The sequence below is a fragment of the Neophocaena asiaeorientalis genome, unplaced genomic scaffold, assembly GCF_003031525.2.
Source record: "Neophocaena asiaeorientalis asiaeorientalis breed wild unplaced genomic scaffold, Neophocaena_asiaeorientalis_V1.1 scaffold86, whole genome shotgun sequence".
NCBI lineage: Eukaryota > Metazoa > Chordata > Mammalia > Artiodactyla > Phocoenidae > Neophocaena > Neophocaena asiaeorientalis.
Window position 1 is genome coordinate 3,244,013 of NW_020175039.1, and position 21,581 is coordinate 3,265,593.

General features: G+C 41.2%; 1 protein-coding gene across 2 annotated transcripts in view; it reads left to right on the forward strand.

The window, feature by feature from the left end:
• The window catches only part of EPHA4 (EPH receptor A4), a 144,408-nt gene extending 131,677 nt beyond the window's left edge, over nt 1-12,731 (forward strand). Inside the window, exons 15-17 of one of the 2 annotated variants that reach the window (XM_024763269.1) lie at nt 655-848; nt 4,143-4,298; nt 4,635-4,856. In XM_024763269.1, coding sequence (XP_024619037.1) covers nt 655-848; nt 4,143-4,298; nt 4,635-4,749 — 465 coding nt within the window. In that variant the 3' untranslated portion in view covers nt 4,750-4,856. Of the gene's footprint in view, nt 1-654; nt 849-4,142; nt 4,299-4,634; nt 4,857-10,238 lie in introns of those variants that run through there. The other variant, XM_024763270.1, reaches the window with a different exon arrangement.
• Nucleotides 12,732-21,581: the final 8,850 nt, after the last annotated feature.

Consider the following 21,581-nt stretch of genomic DNA (forward strand, 5'->3'; position numbering starts at 1 on the left):
AGAAAGAGATACAGAATTGGTAAACTGGTGTATTTTGGTCTTCCAAAACTAAAAATGGCGGCACATCTGGAGGGGTTGAGGGATGTGCTATTTCTGAGAGAGGTAGTGTCTTCTGGATTGGAAGGTCTGGAAGTTGGGCTCTGGTATTGACCCACCAGCTGTCTGAGTAAGAGTACAGAGGCTTAAAGTGATGCAAAGGGACTTCTGTTTTGTAGGCAACTATTAATGCTTCCTAAGGAACGCCTTTAACACTAAGCTAGAGTCTCTTTTGCTCAGAGTGTTTAGCTGATAGACGAATGAGAGGGTCATCGCCCTGTGGTCTCTGGAGGCCAGGCCAACACCATGTGGTTGATCTGATTAGGTTCTAACCGCTTTGAAACATTGATGCTTCTTCACTTCGGAGTTTCAGATGGGCGTTGTCTACCATTTGAGAACCCCTCATAGCAACAGCTGGCTTCCCTGCCCTGTGGCCAGCAATACTCAGGTCCAGCTCTGGCTTCTGTGAAAGAATTGGAGCTGTTCCCATGCTCCAGCTTGCTGGCAGCTTAATGGACAGGAAACTTGCTGGGCAGGAGGGTGAACCTCTGACAACAGCTTGCTTGGCAGCTTAACGTACCATTCTGGGTTTCTGGTTTTGTTTTGTTTTTTCGGTAGGTGATTAAGGCCATCGAGGAAGGCTATCGGCTGCCCCCTCCGATGGACTGCCCCATTGCACTCCACCAGCTCATGCTAGACTGTTGGCAGAAGGAGAGAAGCGACAGGCCTAAATATGGGCAGATTGTCAACATGTTGGACAAACTCATCCGCAATCCCAACAGCTTGAAGAGGACGGGGACCGAGAGCTCCAGGTCAGCCGTGCTTACTTAATACTGATGTATGAAAGAATACATCAGAGATGGCAGGCAAGAGGTGACTCGCTTTAATTCCCGCCTTCTGGTCAGAGGCCACTTCACAGCTGTCTGCAGCCTGGGTGGCTTCTTCCTCCTTGAGTATTTATGGTAGCTCTTTTCACCATTTTGAAGACCCTAGTACTTGTCAGGCCTCAAACAGAAGTCAGAAAAACAAATTTAAAACAACAGCAACAACAAAGGAATAGCTCGAGTGCTTATTTTGTGAGGCTGGACCTGAAAACTTAGGAAGATGGATGAAATGTACTTTTGTAAGATGGTCAGGTTACTAGATGCTGTATTTTGAAAGGGGAAGCAACATGGAGTTAGCAAAAAATAAGGATTCGAAGACATCTTTAAGTCGACTCAATAAAGTGTGAATTGTAGCAAGAGATTCCTGGGTTTCAGTTCTTAAAGTTGCTCTTTGCTGAGTCTTTCAAGAGGGGAAGGAAACAGGACCAAGTTAAAAACTGATTGAGTTACAAAGCATGCAGATGAATATTTGAGAAGAGTTTTAAAAACTAAAATGATTGAATCACCTGTAAAATAGGTAGTTACTTCATTGAAAAGAGCAAAAAGAAGCATTTCAGTCCAGAAAGAAGATAAAGATACCGCAGGTCTTATAATTAATTCAGTAGGAACTTTTCTACCTGGAAATTGGGCTTTACTGGTATAAGATCCAGGCTACCTAGGTACCAGTCCCATTGACCATTGTTAGGAGTTAAATGGTTTAAGAAGACAGGCATAATAAGATTAGGTGATTCAGGCCCGCAGGAGGAGAGGCATCTACTCATCTCCAGATGTGTGCTTCTCAAAGTCTTCTCTTTCATCAAGACCCTGAGTTAAAGGTAGGAAGACATTTTCCCCCTAGTATCTAAGCCCTTCCAGTCTTGGCCAGCACTAGGATGCTCTCTCCAGTCTTTTTCTTGAAAACTTAGCCTACAGATTGGAGGAGAAGGAGTATGCTTACCATTAACATATGTGAGGAAAAGAATTGCGAGTGAACAGCAGAGATACCCTGTGTTCTCTCAGGCTTTCAGATCCTGTACCACTAGCCACCATACAAAGAGTTAACGACCGTGCTCTCCTGAAATAACACTGGGCTGAATTCACATCTTCCTTCTGCCACTGGTAGCTATGTGACCTAAATAAAATCCCCCATCATTTCTGGTCTATTTTTGGTTCTTCTCTTCTCCAAGAGGGTGAAAATAGATGGCACTAAGGCCTCTTTTCCAGGTGTAGCTAGTTTCTTTGATTCCAAAAGCTAGTTTCTTTGATTCCAAAACTCCTCCAGCTTTTTATCTCCAGCTACAGATGCCACGTTATTTTGTCCGAAGGTTCTTTGGTACTTGGGGCTTCTCCTGCTGGTATAAACTCTTCAGTTGCTAACATTGTAGAATGTGTGATTTGCACCAAAGTACAGAACAAATTGGGCACACTTTTCTCACTTCGAGATTTTTCTCATTGATGGTACTTAAGAGCTTTGATGCTTCTTACTGCTTGCTGATAATGGAAGGTAACATGGTATGTGATTCAGCACAAAATTAGGCAAATGTCACAGTGTTCCACAAAGAGCACAAAGACTTCCAGAACAAGCTTGGGAATGACCCTTAGAGTTCATTCATTACTGAGTAAGGGTATTTTCATTCTAAGGTCATTTTGACCTTGTCAGGTACCTAGAGCCTCCATGTGGCCCTTTTAATGCTTTGGCTTAAAGTTAGAAGTAAATGCAAACTTTTGGTTTTTGTTCATTCATATTCCTGGTAAACATTCAACACTAATATCTAAAATTCTATGTGGCAGTGTTTGTTATTGGCTCAAAATTGGGAAAAGAATGAAATCTTGATGATTCTTACCATAAAAATCTGCAGAATTTTACTCAGAAAATCGGATTTAATTGAAATAATGGACAAAAAGACAAAGGTCACAAAGACAAGCTGTTATTTGAACACAAAACTGGTTGATAAAGCCAGTCTTTCTTAACATATCCATATAAAAAAAGAGGTAATGCAAACCAAGATAATTTAGGTAACAATTAAAATGAAAAATGGATCGGATTAATTCTACTATGTAGAAAGTTAAGCCACTAGAGGGACTTAATTTTGTTTTTACAAGAAAAGGATTTTTTTGGTTGAAAATTCAGTAGTGATGACATAATTCCGATTTAAACGTTCGTATTCGAGCAGCGTAGTCTCAGGGTGAAAATCAGGTCAAAATGTTAAGATCAACCACATTCTGTAATTTCTAGGGAAAGGGAGTTCAAGAAAATAGAACTTAACAAGTAGCAAGGTTGCTATACAGGTAATTATAATAAAGGTGGTATAAAATACCCTGTTAATGTCTACCTTATGATTATTATGTAGTTTGAGATGAAGATGACTATAATTCTCTTAATAAATACTTCCCAGAAATACATTATTTATTGTGTATCAGTATCGTGAGGGATGACAGAATACTTGCCTTGAACTCTAGTCCCTCTTGACAGTGATCTAATGTAAAACACCTGGCCTGAGAAATGCATCAACTAATAAATAAGTTAATAAGAAGTGCTTGGAATTTGTTGAAATGATTCTTTTAGGAGCCCCAGCAAGGGAAAACGAGAAGCACATTCCACAATCCAAACAGTGATCAAAGTGGCCATTCTTCCTGCCAGTCTTGGCACACGTGCTGGTCAGGCTGCATTGATTAAAGAGAGGATTAACTCCCTGCTGTCCCAAGTTTGTTTGAATGCACTGAGCCTGCCTGCAAACCTGGCTGGAAGCATGCCGGACTTGAACTCTCGCTGTTTTCTCTGCTTCCATCAAGTCTGGCAGGTTGCAAGCTCACAGTTTTCCTTACTCATCCTTCACTAGGGTTTCCATAGTTGCTGAACTAAAGTCTGTGATATTCAGTGCTGGCGGGGACTGGACCCTTCCTTCAAAGACTGAGCTGGTTTCAGCCACAAGGGCTCCCCCAATCTTTACCACAGGCTAGGATGTTAAAAGACCTGCTCTGATCCTTCATGCATTAAGAGGTCCACATAAAACAAATGTGGGAAATGAAGTTAAGAACAAATAGGGTGATTGAGACATGCTTTTGCAGCTTTATGAAATTAGGGGCGAAAAATCACATGATGACATTTGACGTTGGTGATTCCATCTAAAGCCCATTCTTGGTGCTTCGGTTCCCCTCGCCTGTCTTAGACCATTTGACTTCTGAGTCAGGCTGTCTCTCTAATAATTCTTGTCTGTCTACACTTGCTCGTTCCATTTCCAGACCTAACACTGCCTTGTTGGATCCAAGCTCCCCCGAATTCTCCACCGTGGTATCGGTGGGCGATTGGCTCCAGGCCATTAAAATGGACCGGTATAAGGATAACTTCACTGCTGCTGGTTATACCACACTAGAGGCTGTAGTGCACATGAACCAGGAGTAAGTACTCAGCGATGTAACACGAAAGGGTAAATCTAGATTTCATAGTATTTTGCTTCTTTTGCTTTGAGCTGCATAAGCGCCCTACTCATTTTTTAAAAGAAAAGAAAACTGGAATGCCTTTCATTTTGCTTGACTGGGTGTAATTTTGCACAGCCTCCATAAAGCACCTACATTGTTGCATTCAATTGCTTAATTAAACATTTTAACACACCTGCCTTGTTGTGCTGTATTAACTGTGGCTGATTCAAATGCATGTCTGCATGAAGCCCAGAAAAGAGATTCTCAGCCCTCATCACGTTTTCCTCTCCCACTCTTTTCTCCCCCTACTTACAGTGACCTGGCCAGAATTGGCATCACAGCTATCACACACCAGAATAAGATCTTGAGCAGTGTCCAGGCAATGAGAACCCAAATGCAGCAGATACACGGCAGAATGGTTCCAGTCTGAGCCAGTATTGAATAAACTCAAAACTCTTGAAATTAGTTTACCTCATCCATGCACTTTAATTGAAGAACTGCACTTTTTTTACTTCGTCTTCGCCCTCTGAAATTAAAGGAAAAAAAAATATCTGCAGTGTTGCTTGGTGTACAGATTGCTGAAACTGTGGGGCTTACAGAAATGACAACCATCATTTGAATTAGACCTGGAACAAATTGTTTCTCAGAAGTCCATCCATCCATCACCAATTTGTAAAATACATGTACCTATATAAATAGAACACCGCCTCCGGTTTCAATGCCGTATTTGCTGCCAGACACTGAGCTTCTCCAAGACATCCTTGATCTTCTCTCCATTTGGAATTACAACCGTAGTGTTTTGTTTGTGGCATAAATTACAGTCCATCCTTCTTTCACTGGAATGAAGACCATGTCCATTTTTGAAAGACTCAGTTAAACTTTTAAGGCTTGGTTCGTACCGGGGATAAAACCTAGGTGAACGTCATGTGACTCATCGGTGTTGCCGCTTGGTGCTTGGGCCACCTGGTGGATTATGCAGACACGCGGGGCTGGAGAGAAAAGGAAAGTGGATTTTAAAATAATAATAATAATAATAAAACCCAAGCACCATACCCCCTACCTGGACAAACGAGGTCTGTTTCTTTGGGCCCGAGGCTGTGCCATATAAGTCTTATCTGGGGACTCTACAAACTTATCGTAACTACCTTATGGATAGTGGATTGTGACAATCTTGTGTAGGGAAGTTTCATACTTTCCTCCTTTAAAGAAGCAAACCCAAATCTACAAGGTAAGACAAAAGAACCAGCAATGAGTCCTTCTCCAATGAAAGCTTTTTTTTTTTGAAACTTTCTTATTTGAAACACTGAGCAGTAAATATCTTTCATGGCTATCAGGTAGTTTGGGGTTTTTTTTAAGATTTCAGTCCTCTTGACATTGGGAGAGGAGACCCAAAGCAGTATGGCTTCTCTACTGTTCTTCCAGGAAGAAGTGAAATAGGAACTATATGAGGTCAGGTTGGCATCTAGACCTCCACTGGCTGTGCTTTCTTTCATACTATGAGGGTCCTCTTGTCCTTTGGTGCCCTTCGTTCCTGCCACAGATGCCTACTGAGCATCTTTTGGGTACTGGGTAGTAACCTCTAACCTTGTTGGGTCATGCACATGCCCCATTCTTTGGAGAATTTGCTTCAGTTAAGGAGTACTGGAGGGTCTTTCCATGAGTTTCATTTTTTTTTCCTTCTTTTTTTTTTAATTTAATTTTTATTTTATATTGGAGTATAGTTGACTTACAATGTTGTGTTAGTTTCAGGTGTACAGCAAAGCGATTCAGTTATACATGTACATATATCCACTGTTTTTCAGATTCTTTTCCCACAGAGGTTATTACAGAATACTGAGTAGAGTTCCCTGTGCTATACAGTAGGTCCTTGTTGGTTACCTGTTTTATATACAGTAGTGTGTATGTGTTAATCCCAGCCTCCTAACTTATCCCTCCCCCACCCCTTTCCCCTTTGGTAACCATAAGTTTGTTTTTGAAGTCTGTGAGTCTGTTTCTGTTTTATAAATAAGTTCATTTGTATCATTTTTTTTAGATTCCACATATAAGCGATATCATATGGTATTTGTCTTTCTCTGACTTACTTCACTTAGTGTGATAATCTCTAGGTCCATCAATATTGCTGCAAATGGTATTATTTTATTCTCTTTATGGCTAAGTAATATTCCACTGTGTGTGTGTGTGTGTGTGTGTGTGTGTGTATGTATCAATTGGGTGCCTGTATCTTTTCAAAGTGTGGTTTTTCCGGATACATGCCCAGGAGTGTTCCTGTCCTGCTCCAGTAGCCCCTGTACCAAACTGGGTCAGCCAAGGAGGATTTACCTAGATGTCAATGGTGAGACTTGGAAGTCACCTTGACTGACTCATTATCAGAAAGTGACCTACTAAAAAAATAGACTTTTCATCCATCAAGCCCATTAGCCTTAGGTACTTCTATTTTAATCCCGGAATTTCTTCTTAAAACACGTGAATTTAAATGACTCTGTTCATTCCTAGAAGCAAATAATCAGTAGTTGTGGCTCACAGGCCTAGTTGCTCCGCGGCATGTGGGATCTTCCCAGACCAGGGCTCGAACCCGTGTCCCCTGCATTGGCAGGCGGATTCTCGACCACTGCGCCACTAGGGAAGCCCAGCCTAACTTTTTTGACTGGACAAATTTTTAACTCTTCCATTTTTATCACTTTTAAAGAAAAGCTTGGCTGATTTTAATGACCTTTCTCCCCCCTTGGTTTTATCCTTATAGAGCAAGGAATGTTAAATTTGATGCTGTCAAATCATGACAGTTTAGTAAAAACCTTTTTGCAACATTAGTTGTGAAAACTTTTCTGTTCAGAAGGAATGTGAAATTTGTTTTTTAAACTTCTCCAAGAATTTCTGTTTTATCACCGCTTTTGCTGAAGTCGGGGAGTTCTCGATATTCATGTTAAAAGTTGACAAATGTTGGGGAGGTTCGCTTGCTTTTAAAATAAATTATTTTTTTTTCTTCTGTAAAGCTGTGGGATATTCTGTTTTCAGTCCCCACAGTCCAATTCAAATAAGGTAGCATTATAGTGTTATCTTGTGAGTAAAAAGAGAATGTTACCTTGCACGCATTGAATAATTAAAAGTTTTGCTTTCTTACAATTAACAGCTTAAGACTTGAGGTATTTTTCTAAACATTGAACATAGTCAAAGCAGAACGTTTTTAAAAAGAGAGTGTGTCAATTCTAAGATGTCCTAACATGTTAACGTAACGTACGGTGTTGGAGTGGATTTGTTACATCTTAGCAGGTATCTCTGCAAATGAAATATTCAGTTGAGAACCGAGGAAAAGGTGGAATATGAAATTCATTCAGAGATGGCTTTCTGAATCTTAACTTTTACACATTGTCTGAGTTAGAGTCCAGGCCAATGGAAAGACCAAAAAAAGGCTTTCTGTGTGTCTAAAATAATATCCAGTAGCAGTAAAAGTGGAACTCCACTGCTTCCAGGAAGTCATGCACATTGAAAGAGAGATGTGAGGACAACAGGAATTTGTATTGTTTCTCAGGGTGTGGAGCCAGACTCTGGCATCCAGACTGCTTGGATTCCAAAACCAACCGAGATGTTGACAGTGGGAAGTTCACTCTGTGTTTCTTTATAACTCAGTTCCTCCACCTGTAAATTAGCGATAATGACACTTTAACAATAACACCTTTCCTAACACATGGTGTTGTTGTGTATATGAACTAATCCTTTGTAGAACACACTGAACTTCACAGAAGAAAGGAGTACTCTTCCTCCAAGGTTTCCCAAGTGTTATTCACCCATCTTTCACTTGTGAACCCAAACGTTTTTTTGCAGCAGGCCAGAGCGGGGTGAAATGAAGTGCAGCAGTAGGGAGCTATCCAGATGAAGCTTCTTCACTTTCAATGGATGTATGAGGGTTTGCGGGGTAGATGTGTATCTATACAGAAGGTGGTAGACCTATCAAATCACTCCTGTATTATTTAACCTTGAAATGTATGAAATTGTTATTTTATAATTGGGAAGAATGAAATGTACAAGTAAGACTCCATTGCAATGAAAAGAACTGGATGATAAAGACACTTTGATGTCTTCATGACTGACTCAAAGGAACAAAGCTTTTGTTTATTTAGTCACCATGAAAGTCACATCTTTCACTCCTGATCCCACACAGACCACATGCTTTGTCTGGTCTCTGTTCAAGCAATTCCTCACGATAAAGGGGTTACTTGAATTCAAGGAAGAAAAGGTTTATTTTTCTCCCTTTTATTCTGACATCAACTAGATATAAGCCTCCACATTCCCACACTTTTTTCATATACGCACTGAGTATCCAAATAGCCCACTGAATATTACAAATATATTTATATCCAGGCATTTAGTGAAGAAGGGAGTTGGCAGACACAAACAGGACAAACGTGTTTTTGAGATGACCCTTTCTCCTCTAAGTAGCAAAAGAAAATCACCTTCAAAAAGTGTGTATATCCATATGGAGTTGGTTATTCTCCTTCAGAGTCTCTAAGGTCAAATTTGTGTTCACTTTGTCTTTCATGTGAATACATGTCTGTCTGATGGAATCCCTGCACGTTCAGGTTTAAAATACTATGTTCGATAGAGTACTGATTTCCAGAGAAGAAAGAGTCGGAAAAATAGATCTGATCCTTTTTCTTTAATTTTTTTTCATAATTGTCAAAAATGAATGATGTTTACAAGTGACTACCTGAAGACCTTGGTAGTTATGTCCTTACCCACATTTATAATTTTAAGTTGCTTAAGAAGTAATGTCTATCTGAATATTTTATACAAAAATTTTATTACTTTCTCCAGGTAGACTAAAGTATTTTCTACAAGTCTAAGTAATGGTCATTTACCTCCAAGAAACTAAATTTGATGTATCTCCCTCACACAATAAACAACGCACATATACAAAACGAGCAGATAAATTGGTTTGATAAAATAAGGAAAATTATCTGTAATAAGACGCACTTTGGTCTGAATTTTTGCTCTACACTTGAGGCCACCAACTGCCAAACACGGCCACTGTGGTGGAAGATATAGTCCAAGAGCAACCTTGATGGAAAGTTATCAAAAGGAAAGAAGAGGAGTTGCTTCTTTTGGCTTGAGTTGATTATTTGATGAATGAGAGGACCGTGGTTCCTTTGCATGGTGCCAGCCTTGTTAGAATCTAGGCTGATGGGGCGGCTGCGACTGTCTCTTGGTGGACTTCAGTCCCCAAGACCTCCCTCACTGTGCCCATGGCCCCGGGTTCCCTCTCTCTACCTGTTACATGCAGATTGCACGGATCCTTTACTAATTAGATAGTCCCATTCGTTAGAAGTTACTTTCTCTTTACGAAAAACATCCAATGCCTTTTATTTCGTAGCTGGCATTTTTTCAATCATATTGTTGAATATTGGTGGATTGGGATGTTTCCAGATGTGTCCCTAAAATACACAATTTCCCTCTTTGGAACAACTGACTTTTTAGAGTAGTACAATTTGCATCCTTTCAGCAGCTCTAAGCCCTTCTTGCACAAATGGACCATAACAGTTCAGAATTTTTATTTCAAAGAAAGGCTGTTTCCATAGTGGGTAAAGTTTGGCTGTTCACTCAGACTGTATGGATTCTAATCCCAGCTCTGCTACTTCAGAACGTACGAACACAGGCAGGTTTTTTAACCTCTCTGTGTTTCCATATCCTCATCCATATAATAGGGATATGAATAGTATCTTACTCTGAGTTATAATAATGAAGCTGTTAGTAAACATTTTTATTATTATAGTTATCATTTTTTTCAGAGGAGGAAAGTAAGAATCTATGATATTCTCCCTGGACTCCTTACCGAGCCATCCTGCCTTCTCTGTACTTATACGGGTTGACAACTGGCTGGCGAGATAGGTTGATGTTTTGTCTGAAGTCTTGTTCTTTTCTCTCCAGGGAGTACATTCTGCTATCTTGGCCTCACAGCCCTTCCTTTTGATTACAAAGCCCACAGAAGCAAACAGAACACACCCTCCTCAGTTCCTCCTAAACGTGTTTCTTCTGCTTCTACTATGCCAGTTCTGGAGCAAAGACGCTGATGAAACAACACTCATTCCTGAAAAGAATACATTTCTGACTTTCAAATCCCCTTTCCCGGTGAAAGGAATGGCAAACATTCAAGCTTCAGCATCTGTTCTCCAATTGCACTGAGGAATGTCCTGTCTGGCAGCACCAGCTCTGCAGAGCCCCTGTTTCCCAGCTCCTTTGGTTTTATTTATATGTATTTCCATAGCTCATTTCTGTATGTCCCTGCTGCACTGGTGTGGCAGCAAGTGACCGAAGGCTACAGGTTTTACCATGGACACCAGGTCCGGTGCCACCACACAAAACAAAGCCAGTTCCTGTGAGCTGCCTACGATATGCATTGCTGAAGTAACGTTTTACCCAGGGTGTGCCATCGCAGTGATATAAATATATTTTTTTCCTAGACTAAATATGAGCTGACTATCTCTTTTGATGTGTGTACATAGGTGTGTGTGTGTGTGTGTACGCGTGTGTACGTGTGTGTGAGTATATAACCTCATGCTTAGAACTGCCTGTGAATGTTGCGGAATGCTACACGCGGAGAGGTCTGGTCTGCCACCAGTTCTGAGATGAAGAGCCACGTGAGATAGTGGGCCTGGAAACCGTGCCCCATCCCCTTAGAAGGACAACCCGGAAGTGTTAAATGTCCTGTATCTATAAGTGTATCTTGTAGCAGCCACGCTAACCTTAGTAAGTCATCCTACAGCTTTGGACAGAGGCATTTTCACCTTAGCGGTGGAGTGATTTTAGAATATAAATCCATTCAGGTGACAACCCATCATCAAAATCACGAATTCTGATTGAACTCCTCATCTGAATCACCAGTTCCTTGGTGGAGGGAGAGAAGGGGATGGAATTTGTCTAGTAACCCCAAATGGAATACAAGTAGCCTTTGTTTTCCTGCATAAATGGACGTGTTGAATGCGAACAAATATATGCAACTCACATACTTTTGGAGATGAACGTAGACGCGTGTGTCGGCTTTGAGATGATGTGTCCTGGATTAATACTTTGTCTCCCAATATCACAGAAAAATACATGCCAGTGACTCTTGAGGTTAGCATAGTAGGGATGAAATGACCTCAAGCAACTTCAGGTTCCCAACTTACACGGAAAGTTCGACTGTTATGAATATGCAGCTAACTTCTGTGGCCCTCAAAAGTGCATCAGCCTTCCGGAATCTGAGGTCCAGTGTGTGAAGATTCAGTTTTGATCTGATAATGTATACCAAAATCCAGCCAACGTACTGCCAATTTTCATAATCGGAGTGGCTGCCTTGCTTATTCTAAGCTATGGTTGCAGAAACTGTGGCCATTTATATAAGCTATAACATCAAATCAGGGAAAAATGGGGGAAAAAAAAAAAGATTCCAAACCTTATATTGTTGGATAAGTAGAGAAAATCATCAAGAAATATTTATCACATTCTGACAGGGTGTATGGCATTGTATTCTCATAACTATGCCAGAGTGACAAAGTTAATTCACCCCTTTTTGGGGACTTTAATATATTTCTAAAGGGATGTGCCTATGCATTGATGCCTGAAAAAATATGTATAAAGAAATGAGGTTGAATCTCTGAGTGGGTTTTCTTTCCCCGGAGGTCAGGGCAGGAGACCAACTTCAGGTGCTGTATTTAGCCCCAGGAACGAATGCTGCCCTAGTGAGCTCAGATGCGAAGACGTACTCAGATGCTAAATCATTAGACAGCATTAAGCTGTTCCCCTGCACCAAATCAAGTAGCTTCACCATGTGTTCGCTGGCCCCCAAATTATTTTTAACAATCTTAAGAATGAAATGTTTTGGTGTGTTTTAAAAAGTTATTTTAAAGAAAAGTTATGCTCACTACACTGCTGGTGTGTGTTTTCGAGACCTCTTGTATTCAATCTGTGAAGGATATGTGTATTAATCCATACACACTTATAGCCTCAATATTTGTCTGAAGACACTTAAATTCTGACAAGTAAAAGAAAGTTCTAGAAGCAATATTTTCACTTCTTTAACATTCTCCAAACAACATCAAGCATTGGTACACACTGAAGAGTGCATTTATTTTTTGTATCACTCCAAGCATGTTGGAATATGCAAGGACTGTGGTTAAAATTAGAATGTATAAGGCATATTATAATTTAGTTCATACTGAAGAAGAAATTAACAGAACAATGCTTGGTTCAGACATGTTCCAAAATTTGAGCGATCTCTTGAGTTAGACATAGAGATTTTTCTATTTTGTTTTAATTTGTCAAGGTATTTTTTTTCCCTTCATGAACTTTAGGTACACATAACTTATGTCATTTATTTATGGTCTTTTATACCTAGTTTGTAAAATTGTAAAATAGCAAACTAAATGCAAAGAGTTTGCATTTGAAAATAATAAAGTAGTTGCCGTATACAAACGTGGAATCTAGTTGTCTCTTTTCAACAACTTCTGCCACATGCATCGTGTTTCTAAATTAATCGCTTGTTGTCATTTGGTTAGAACACAAAATCTTCAATTCTAATTTTGCTTATTTAGAGAATGAAAAGCGTTGATTTCTAAATGGTCCTCGCCCTTGAGAACAACATATTAGCAAATCTAACTTAGATTCCGTGAGATCCTGTATCCCACTGTAATTAAGACTGAACTTTGGTTAGAATTCAGTCTCCACCTCTTACTCATCATACAATCTAAGGCAAGTTTCTTAATTTCCCTGTGCCCGTTTCTTTGTAGAATGGCAATTACAATGCCAAGAGCTTTTATGAAGACTATATCCAAATGTTAGTACAATGTCTAGCATCTAGCCAGAACTCAACAAACAGTAGCTCTTCTGAGGATACAAGCTGTCTTTAACATTCCCAATTCTACACCCACTCTAACACCGTTGCTACTGATCCAAGTGGCTAGCTACGCGTCCCTACCATGAGCTTTTAATCCAGGATCCATGGACCCTTGACGATACACCACTGGAGCTCCAAGGTGTCGAAAAGTTTTCTTAAAACATGGTGCAGTTGTTAATGATTATAGGTGTGGTTTGATGGGGAGAAAGTTAATAAATGTTATCAAATCTTAAATTGGTGTAGGATACGAAAATATTAAAGGCCACAGTTTTAAGAATGGATGCTCTCCACATTATTTCATTCAATAAGCTACCATTGGCTAAGCCTTTGTCAATTGGAAATCAGACTCGAAGACTTACTATAATATATTAAAGCACTTAAGTGCAGCTAGCTTCAGAGAATGGGGCATGCCTTTTAGTGTTACCAGGGACATTTTAAAACATGGGCCTTGAAATGAATCTGGGTTACATCTGGTTATTTCGTGTTTATTTCTTACTGAAACACCTCTCTAGAATCAGCTATATTGATATGTAGAGTAGTTGACAACGTATTTGTGATTGGAAAGAGACTAGGCTTGACATTTTCTCCCCGATTTGTTCAGCGAGATGGAAAAGCAACTGTGATTCTCCAGAGAAATAACTAATAGGAGATGTATCTCTATCTATATATGGAGATATAAAGATATAAGTATATAAAGACACTCTTTATGAGGAAATGGCTCACAAACTTATGGAGAGTGAAAAGTTCCACAGTCTGCAAACTGGATACCCAGGAAGGCCAGAGGTAAAATTCAGCCCAAGTCCAAAGGCCTGAGAACCAGTCAAGCCAATGGTAAATCCTTACCCAAGGGCAGGAGAAGATGAGATGAAATGTCTCAGCTCAAACAGTGAGGCAGGGAAAAAGGGGCGGGGTGGGGATTCCTCCATCTATATCCTAACATACTGGATGATGCGGACCCACAGTGGGGAGGGCAAGCTGCCGAGTCCACTGATTCAAACGCTAATCTCAACTGAAAACACCCTCACAGGCACACCCAGAAATGATGTTTAACCTGGGCACCCCATGGCCTATCCGTTTGACACATAAAATTAACCATCACGTTGTCGGTATTTTCCTCTACATTTTCTAGAATGAGCTGGTAGAGTGGTGTCAAAATTGCCACATGTAATCTTCATAATTATGAGATTTATTTCAGTGCAGTGCAAGCTAGCTTCTGACCCTATATTCTCAGCGGTGAAAACACTAAAGTTTTATTTCCAGCTCACATCACAGCCTGGAGAAGATTCAGAGGATCTTCCTGGCAACTTTCCAAGCAGTGACTCAGGAATCCAAGCTCTTCCCCTCCCTTGTGAGGCTGCCACGTGTGGTGTCCAAGGCAACATGTAATGGGAAGAGAATGTGGAAGATTGTCTTGAGGCTTTAAGGCCAGGCTTGGAAAGGGCTTATATTCCTACCTCCCTTCTTCGTTGACCAGAACCCAATCACACGGGGCTAACCTGTTTGAAGGCTGGGAAGTGTGCACAGGAAAAAGAACTAAAATGATTATAGTAGTTAGCCAGGCTCTATCACAAGTACAGCAGCCCCGTGCACCTAGGGGAGGTCAGGGAAAGCTTCCAGTAGAAGTGAAGTGCATCTGTAAGCTTTGCCTGATCTCCCATAAGCGTGTCCCGTGGTCATTTCCCAGAGATGCAGCAAGCGTCAGCAGACTTGTTACAACACTTGCATTGTCATCCGTGTCTATCTAGATGCTTTAGGGATTGCATTTTCCTTTCTGCATCACAGATCTCTACACTTTGGCTACACACAACATTCAGTTAATACACAGAAGTACCTGCCTCTTAGGGTTTAAATTGCCTTAGCCACTCAGTTTCCCTAGGAGGAAAGGGGGGTAGGGAGCATAGAATAAATCCTAATGCAAGCAACAGATTTAAGGCGTTATTTTTTCCTCCAAATAAAGACACAACTAGAGTGTGTAAAACCACACCACCTTAACCCCTTGATGCCTATCAGATGGACATAACCCTGAAGACTTATTCTGAGACATCTTCAGAGTTAGAGACAAAGTGCAGGCTTAGAGGATTTCATTCCTCTAAACATTTGTGAACACTTAACGGCATGCCTGCCATGTACTAAACTCTATTTAAATACAACAGCCTGTGACAGAAGCGCTCTTACACCCATTTTATAGATGAAAACACTAAGGCATAAGTTGATTAGACAGCTAGTCCCAGGCCACCTTGCTAATAAGTGTTGGAATTTGGGATTTAAAGACAAGTAGCTGGACTTCAGAGATTGCTTGTCGCCTCTACTCCCACTGCCATACCATGTGATGAACCCGGGTTGCTCCCTTCTATCTTATTAATCAATTTGTCCGATGCGTACGTTCCAGTTTGATGATGATGTTACATGCCACTGTGAGCAGTATATCCATCAGTGCATTCTTCCTTAAACACGACTTGCCTATTCTGGTGCCAGATGGCTTACTTTTGACAGATTTGTCATGTTAATTACTTTTGATAAACTCTACTGAAACAAACTATACCTTAAGCACAATGTTCACCTACACACTTTGTTTTGTGAGAATTAATTTTCAAAGTCTACTTTTCACTAAAAGCAGAGTGTAAGCTATTATTGCTAAGATACCACCTGTGATACATAGCGGGGGAGGAAGTGGTGATTTTCTTTAACTATCATTTTCATGTTCTATTCATAAAAACCATGGACAGCGTTTCTCAAATGCCATTCTTCATTTGATGATGACCTGTGACAAAGAGGCTAGTTATTAACCAAATAGAAAAAAAAGATGGGTCCAAAGACGAGAGAAAAATTAACCGAAGTAAAGACTGAGCATGATGGAATAAAAAAGTGCACAGATTTGATGTGGACCCTGCCTTGGCTACTCACTATCTGTGTGACCTTGGGCAAATCACTTAACTGCCCTGAAACTCAGTTTACTCATCTTTAAAATGGGAGCCTACTTTGTCAGGGTCTTGTGAGAATTCAGTCATCAATTCTAAGGAAAGCCAGAGCTGCAAATATGGATGTCTACACAGGCCAGTTAGACCACGTGAATAAGCCATGTTGTCCCAATGTGACACAATAGAGAGTAGGTATTTAGATAAAACATTAGGTTGATAAGATGTTAATGAGTATTATTAAATAGATGGTAAGTTGGGGCCAGAAGGTTTCTATGGTCAAATAAGATTGGAAAACAATGATACATTTCACTACTCCCTTTTGGAGATTCATAAAACATTTTAATACATTAAAGGCTCTGAGAAGTCCTGTGGGAAAGGAACCAATTTTGCTACTTTAACTGCACATTTTCCAAATACACTTGATAATGAAACCCTTTTAACATCTCCACAGAATGAAAGTTCTCTGCAACACTATTTGGACATCTATTCTCTGAGGATTCAGATGAGAAAACTGAAGGAGGGAGAGGCCCACAGATGCACCCCATGTTGCACAACTCTGATGTCCTGTTGCTTGACTCCCAGCGCATGGTGCATCTACCTCCACACCCCAAGGCAGAGTCCAAGGACTTACCTGGATTTGCAGCTGCACGGAGATTTGCCTGTTGTTCATTGGTGGTCTAGGGGCTGCAATGAACTGACTGGGGTAGAGCGTGTGATGCAGGAGCATAGGTTGGAGAGATTGTGCTACTGGAAAGTATGACTGTTGAGTCCTGATTTCGGAACCCATATAGGAGGTTTTAAGTCATGAAATGACCAGTGTGAAGCAGTCATGACCTGAGCTTAAGGTCTGAGTTCTCCTAGTCATAGTAAAGGACCAAATGGATTTTGACAATGAAAAAATGTACCACACATTTAAATCAACAACCTAATTAAGACTCGTAGCTATATTATGGGCTTTGGCCTCAATGATTTTACCCTTTCCCTTTGGAGGAAGTGCCTTGAGCCACTGACTGCTCCCAGCTGAATGGGTAATAGACCCCTGACATATCTTGTTTCAGGCAATCGCCCTAGATATAATTCTTTGTTTACAGCACTGCTGTGGAAAACTTGATGAATGCTTAGAAGAAAATAGAATTAGGACCTAAGGACCTAGTTAAAATCAACTTAGTAGAACATAGACATTGCTTTGTGTAGAGCTGGAAAAGATAGCCATGAGAGAAAGTGTCTTTAACATGCATCCAGAGAAACTATATATTATACCCATAATATGTAAGAGGCAATTATGGCTTAGTAATCTGCAGTGTATCACTACCTAGCAATCAGACTGACGTATTCTAATGAGACCCACGTTGTTTGTAATCAGACTGGCATTGCTTATTCAGATCTCTGTTCCATAAGATGCACTTTTAAATGGCTCAGATTGCACCAGATGCTATAAGAGATAGCATTCCATTTTATTCCATTACCAGCATTTTTCCCTCTTTCAATTAGCATAATTTAAAATCAGCCAGAGGCAAGTGTGAGGGGCTGGAAAGTTGCAAAGAAGTTCAGGAACTACTTGATAGAAAAAGGCAAGAAGACACACATGCACAATTTTTTATACGGGCAAGAGAACATTACAATTAATAGAGTTTTTATTCTTTAAGTTGCCCAGAATTTATTTCCATGACTTACTGAAATATTAGAATCTCTCAGGGGGCTAATTGCCCTGTAGGTTCTTCTTGCTTATGCATTACCTTGTGGATGACATAATAGAATCACCATAGCATTTACTATTCAGTTAAAGTTTAATTGAGTTCATCTTTTTCTCCCCCTCGAAATGGTCAGGAACTTGGACAATCAAAACAAATTCTCGTTTGTAAAATGAGAAGATCCTTGTAAATTGCTTCTTTAAAGGTTAGGTCCTGGCTGTTTATAAAATATCTGATGTTAAAACCTGAGCTAACGTAATACACATTTTCCCCTGATATAATCTGCCATGATGCCAGAAACAGGGCTTTTTAGATAAATTTTTAAAATACGGATTGTCATCTGATATTGGGAGACTACATTTCCAATGATTTGTCTCCCCAGGATTTTTGCATCATCCTAGCAATAAGGTATAAACTCCCCAGGCTGTGTCTTGGGCTTTTGCTGGTAGCTCAACCAGAATTCACTCTCCCTTGGTTCTCTTCCTAATAGCACCTAACTTGAGGACACATGTCCTCTCTTTATGTCATTTGAGTGGGACTGACCTATCCCCAGCTATAGTCACCCTAGTGGGTCTGAATCACAATAAACCCTTGACACAAGGATTGGTTCAGAGGAGGTCCAATCAAAGTGAAACTTGAGACTCCTTTTCCATAGGGTGGGAAACCACCTATCTGAAACCCTACCCCACTGCTGCATGAACAAAATGTACCATTTCCTCTAGCAGCCATTCTGGGATCATGAGAAAATTCACCTTCGGTATGAAAGTGACACACATAGGTGAAAAGAATCTCAGAGAAACAGAGCTGGAGCCAGTGGTCTCCTGGAGCCGGCTAGCACCAACCAGCTAGCGAGAGCCAATCGTTAAATTTTCAGGAAACTTGTGAGCCGGTCAACATGTTGGTAGCTTAATATTGGCCACGGTGGAAGTATTCACACCACAGAAATCTGCAGACACTAAAAATCAAGGGCTGCTGCTTCTTTTTCTCCTTCGCTTTTCCTCTTCTTTCTTTTTCCTCTTCCTCCTTCTCTCCTTCTCGCTTCCAGATCTGGTTGTTAAACATTTACCAGCTTTCCACCGGCTGGCGCTCTGACTGAATCATGCCTGAAGCCTTGACTCACTCCTGCACTTTTCATATCAGAAGTCTAAAAAGTCTCCCCTTATTGTTAAGTCAGTTTGACCCAGATGATTTTCGGTTACTATTAACCAAAGGCATATCCTCCGTGACCTGAAAAGTTATCCGTGATCTAAGGACCAAGAACTGTGCTAAGTGCAAATTTACTTTAGCTCAAATAAAACATCCAGGTCTACAAAAAAAGGTACTTTTATAAGTTCTGATTCACACATGAAGAAACTAAGCCTCAGGGTGCAAGCACCACTTATCCAAGTTTCAAAGAGACCTACTACAGTTTTCTCAAACTACAGTAGCTTGAGACTACTACAGTTTTCCAAATGCACCAAGCGTTTTCATGCCTTAGTGCCTCCCCTGTGCTGTCTATTCTTTTTATAGACCATACCCACCTGGTTAATGCCCATCATCCTTCAGGATCCTGAGTCAGTGCCTCACAGAGGTCTTCTTCATCCTCTCAGTCTGGGCCGCGTGATTCCTCACATCACCTTGAGCCTACTTTGCCGACAGTGTTTTTAACAACGCCAAGTACTTATTGATTTTCTTTTTTCTTTTTGGAATTCTCAATAGGTTCTTTATTTTTTTACATCTTTATTGGAGTATAATTGCTTTACAATGGTGTTAGCTTCTGCTCCACAATAAAGTAAATCAGTCACACATACACATATGTTCCCATATCTCCTCCCTCTTGCGTCTCCCTCCCTCCCACCCTCCCTATCCCACCCCTCTAGGTGGTCACAAGACACCGAGCTGATCTCCCTGTGCTATGCGGCTACTTCCCACTAGCTATCTATTTTACGTTTGGTAGTGTATATATGTCCATGCCACGCTCTCGCTTTGTCACAGCTTACCCTTCCCCCTCCCCATATCCTCAAGTCCCTTCTCTAGTAGGTCTGTGTCTTTATTCCTGTCTTACCCCTAGGTTCTTCATGACATTTTTTCCCCTTAAATTCCATATATATGTGTTAGCATACGGTATTTGTCTTTCTCTTTCTGACTTACTTCACTCTGTATGACAGACTCTAGGTCCATCCACCTCACTACAAATAACTCAATTTCATTTCTTTTTATGGCTTAGTAATATTCCATTGTATATATGTGCCACATCTTCTTTATCCATTCATCTGATGATGGACACTTAGGTTGTTTCCATCTCCGGGCTATTGTAAATAGAGCTGCAATGAAGATTTTGGTACATGACTCTTTTTGAATTTTGGTTTTCTCAGGGTATATGCCCACTGTGTTTTGGGTCTCCCTTTTGCAGGCTGCAGGTTCATAGTTCCTGTTGTTTTTGGTGTCTGTCCCCAGTGGCTAAGACTGGTTCTGTGGGTTGTGTAGGCTTCCTGGTGGAGGGGACTAGTGCCTGTGTTCTGGTGGATGAGTCTGGATCTTGTCTTTCTGGTGGGCAGTCCCATGTCTGGTGGTGTGTTTGGGGTGTCTGTCAACTTATTATGATTTGGGGCAGCCTCTCTGCTAATGGGTGGGGTTGTGTTCCTGTCTTGCTAGTTCTTTGGCATAGGATGTCCAGCACTGTAGCTTGCTGGTCGTTGAGTGAAGCTGGGTGCTGGTGTTGAGATAGAGATCTCTAGGAGATTTTCGCCACTTGATATTATGTGCAGCTGGGAGGTCTCTTGTGGACCAGTGTCCTGAAGTTGGCTCTCTGACCTCAGAGGCACAGCACTAACTCCTGGCTGCAGCACCAAGAGCCTTTCATCCACACGTCTCAGAAGAAAAGGGAGAAAAAGCAGAAAGAAATAATTAGTAGAAGTAGAAAGAAAGAAAGAAAAAGACGAAAGAAAGGAGGGAGGGAGGGAGGGAGGAAGGAAGGAAGGAGGGAAGGAAGGAAAAAAGAAAGAAAGAAGATAAAGTAAAATAAATTAAAGTAAGATAAAATATAATAAAGTTATTAAAATAAAAAAAATTATTAAGAGTAAAAACAACATAAAAACGGATGGATAGAACCCTGGGACAAATGGTGGAAGCAAAGCTATACAGACAAAATCTCACACAGAAGCATACACATACACACTCACAAAAAGAGGAAAAGGGGAAAAAATAATATATCTTGCTCCCAAAGTCCACCTCCTCAATTTGGGATGATGCATTGTCTATTCAAGTATTCCACAGATGCAGGTACGTCAAGTTGATTGTGGAGATTTCATCCGCTGCTCCTGAGGCTGCTGGGAGAAATTTCCCTTTCTCGTCTTTGTTCGCATGGCTCCCGGGGTATCTCTGGGGTCCGCGCTTTTAGCCGCGGCTCGCGCCTGTCTCTGGAGCTCCTTTAAGCAGCGCTCTTACTCCCCTCCCCTCGCGCACCCGGAAACAGGGAAGAAAAAGCCTCTTTCCTTTTCGGCAGGTCCAGACTTTTCGCCGGACTCCCTCCCGGCCAGCTGTGGCGCACTAACCCCCTGCAGGCTGTGTTCACGCTGCCAACCCCAGTCCTCTCCCTGCGCTCTGACCGAAGCCCGAGCCTCAGCTCCCAGCCCCGCCCGCCCCGGCGGGTGAGCAGACAAGCCTCTCGGCCTGGTGAGTGCTGGTCGGCCCTGATCCTCTGTGCGGGAATCTCTCCGCTTTGCCCCCCGCACCCCTGTTGCTGCGCTCTCCTCCGCGGCCCCGAAGCTTTCCCCCTCCGCCACCCGCAGTCTCCAACCGCGAAGGGGCT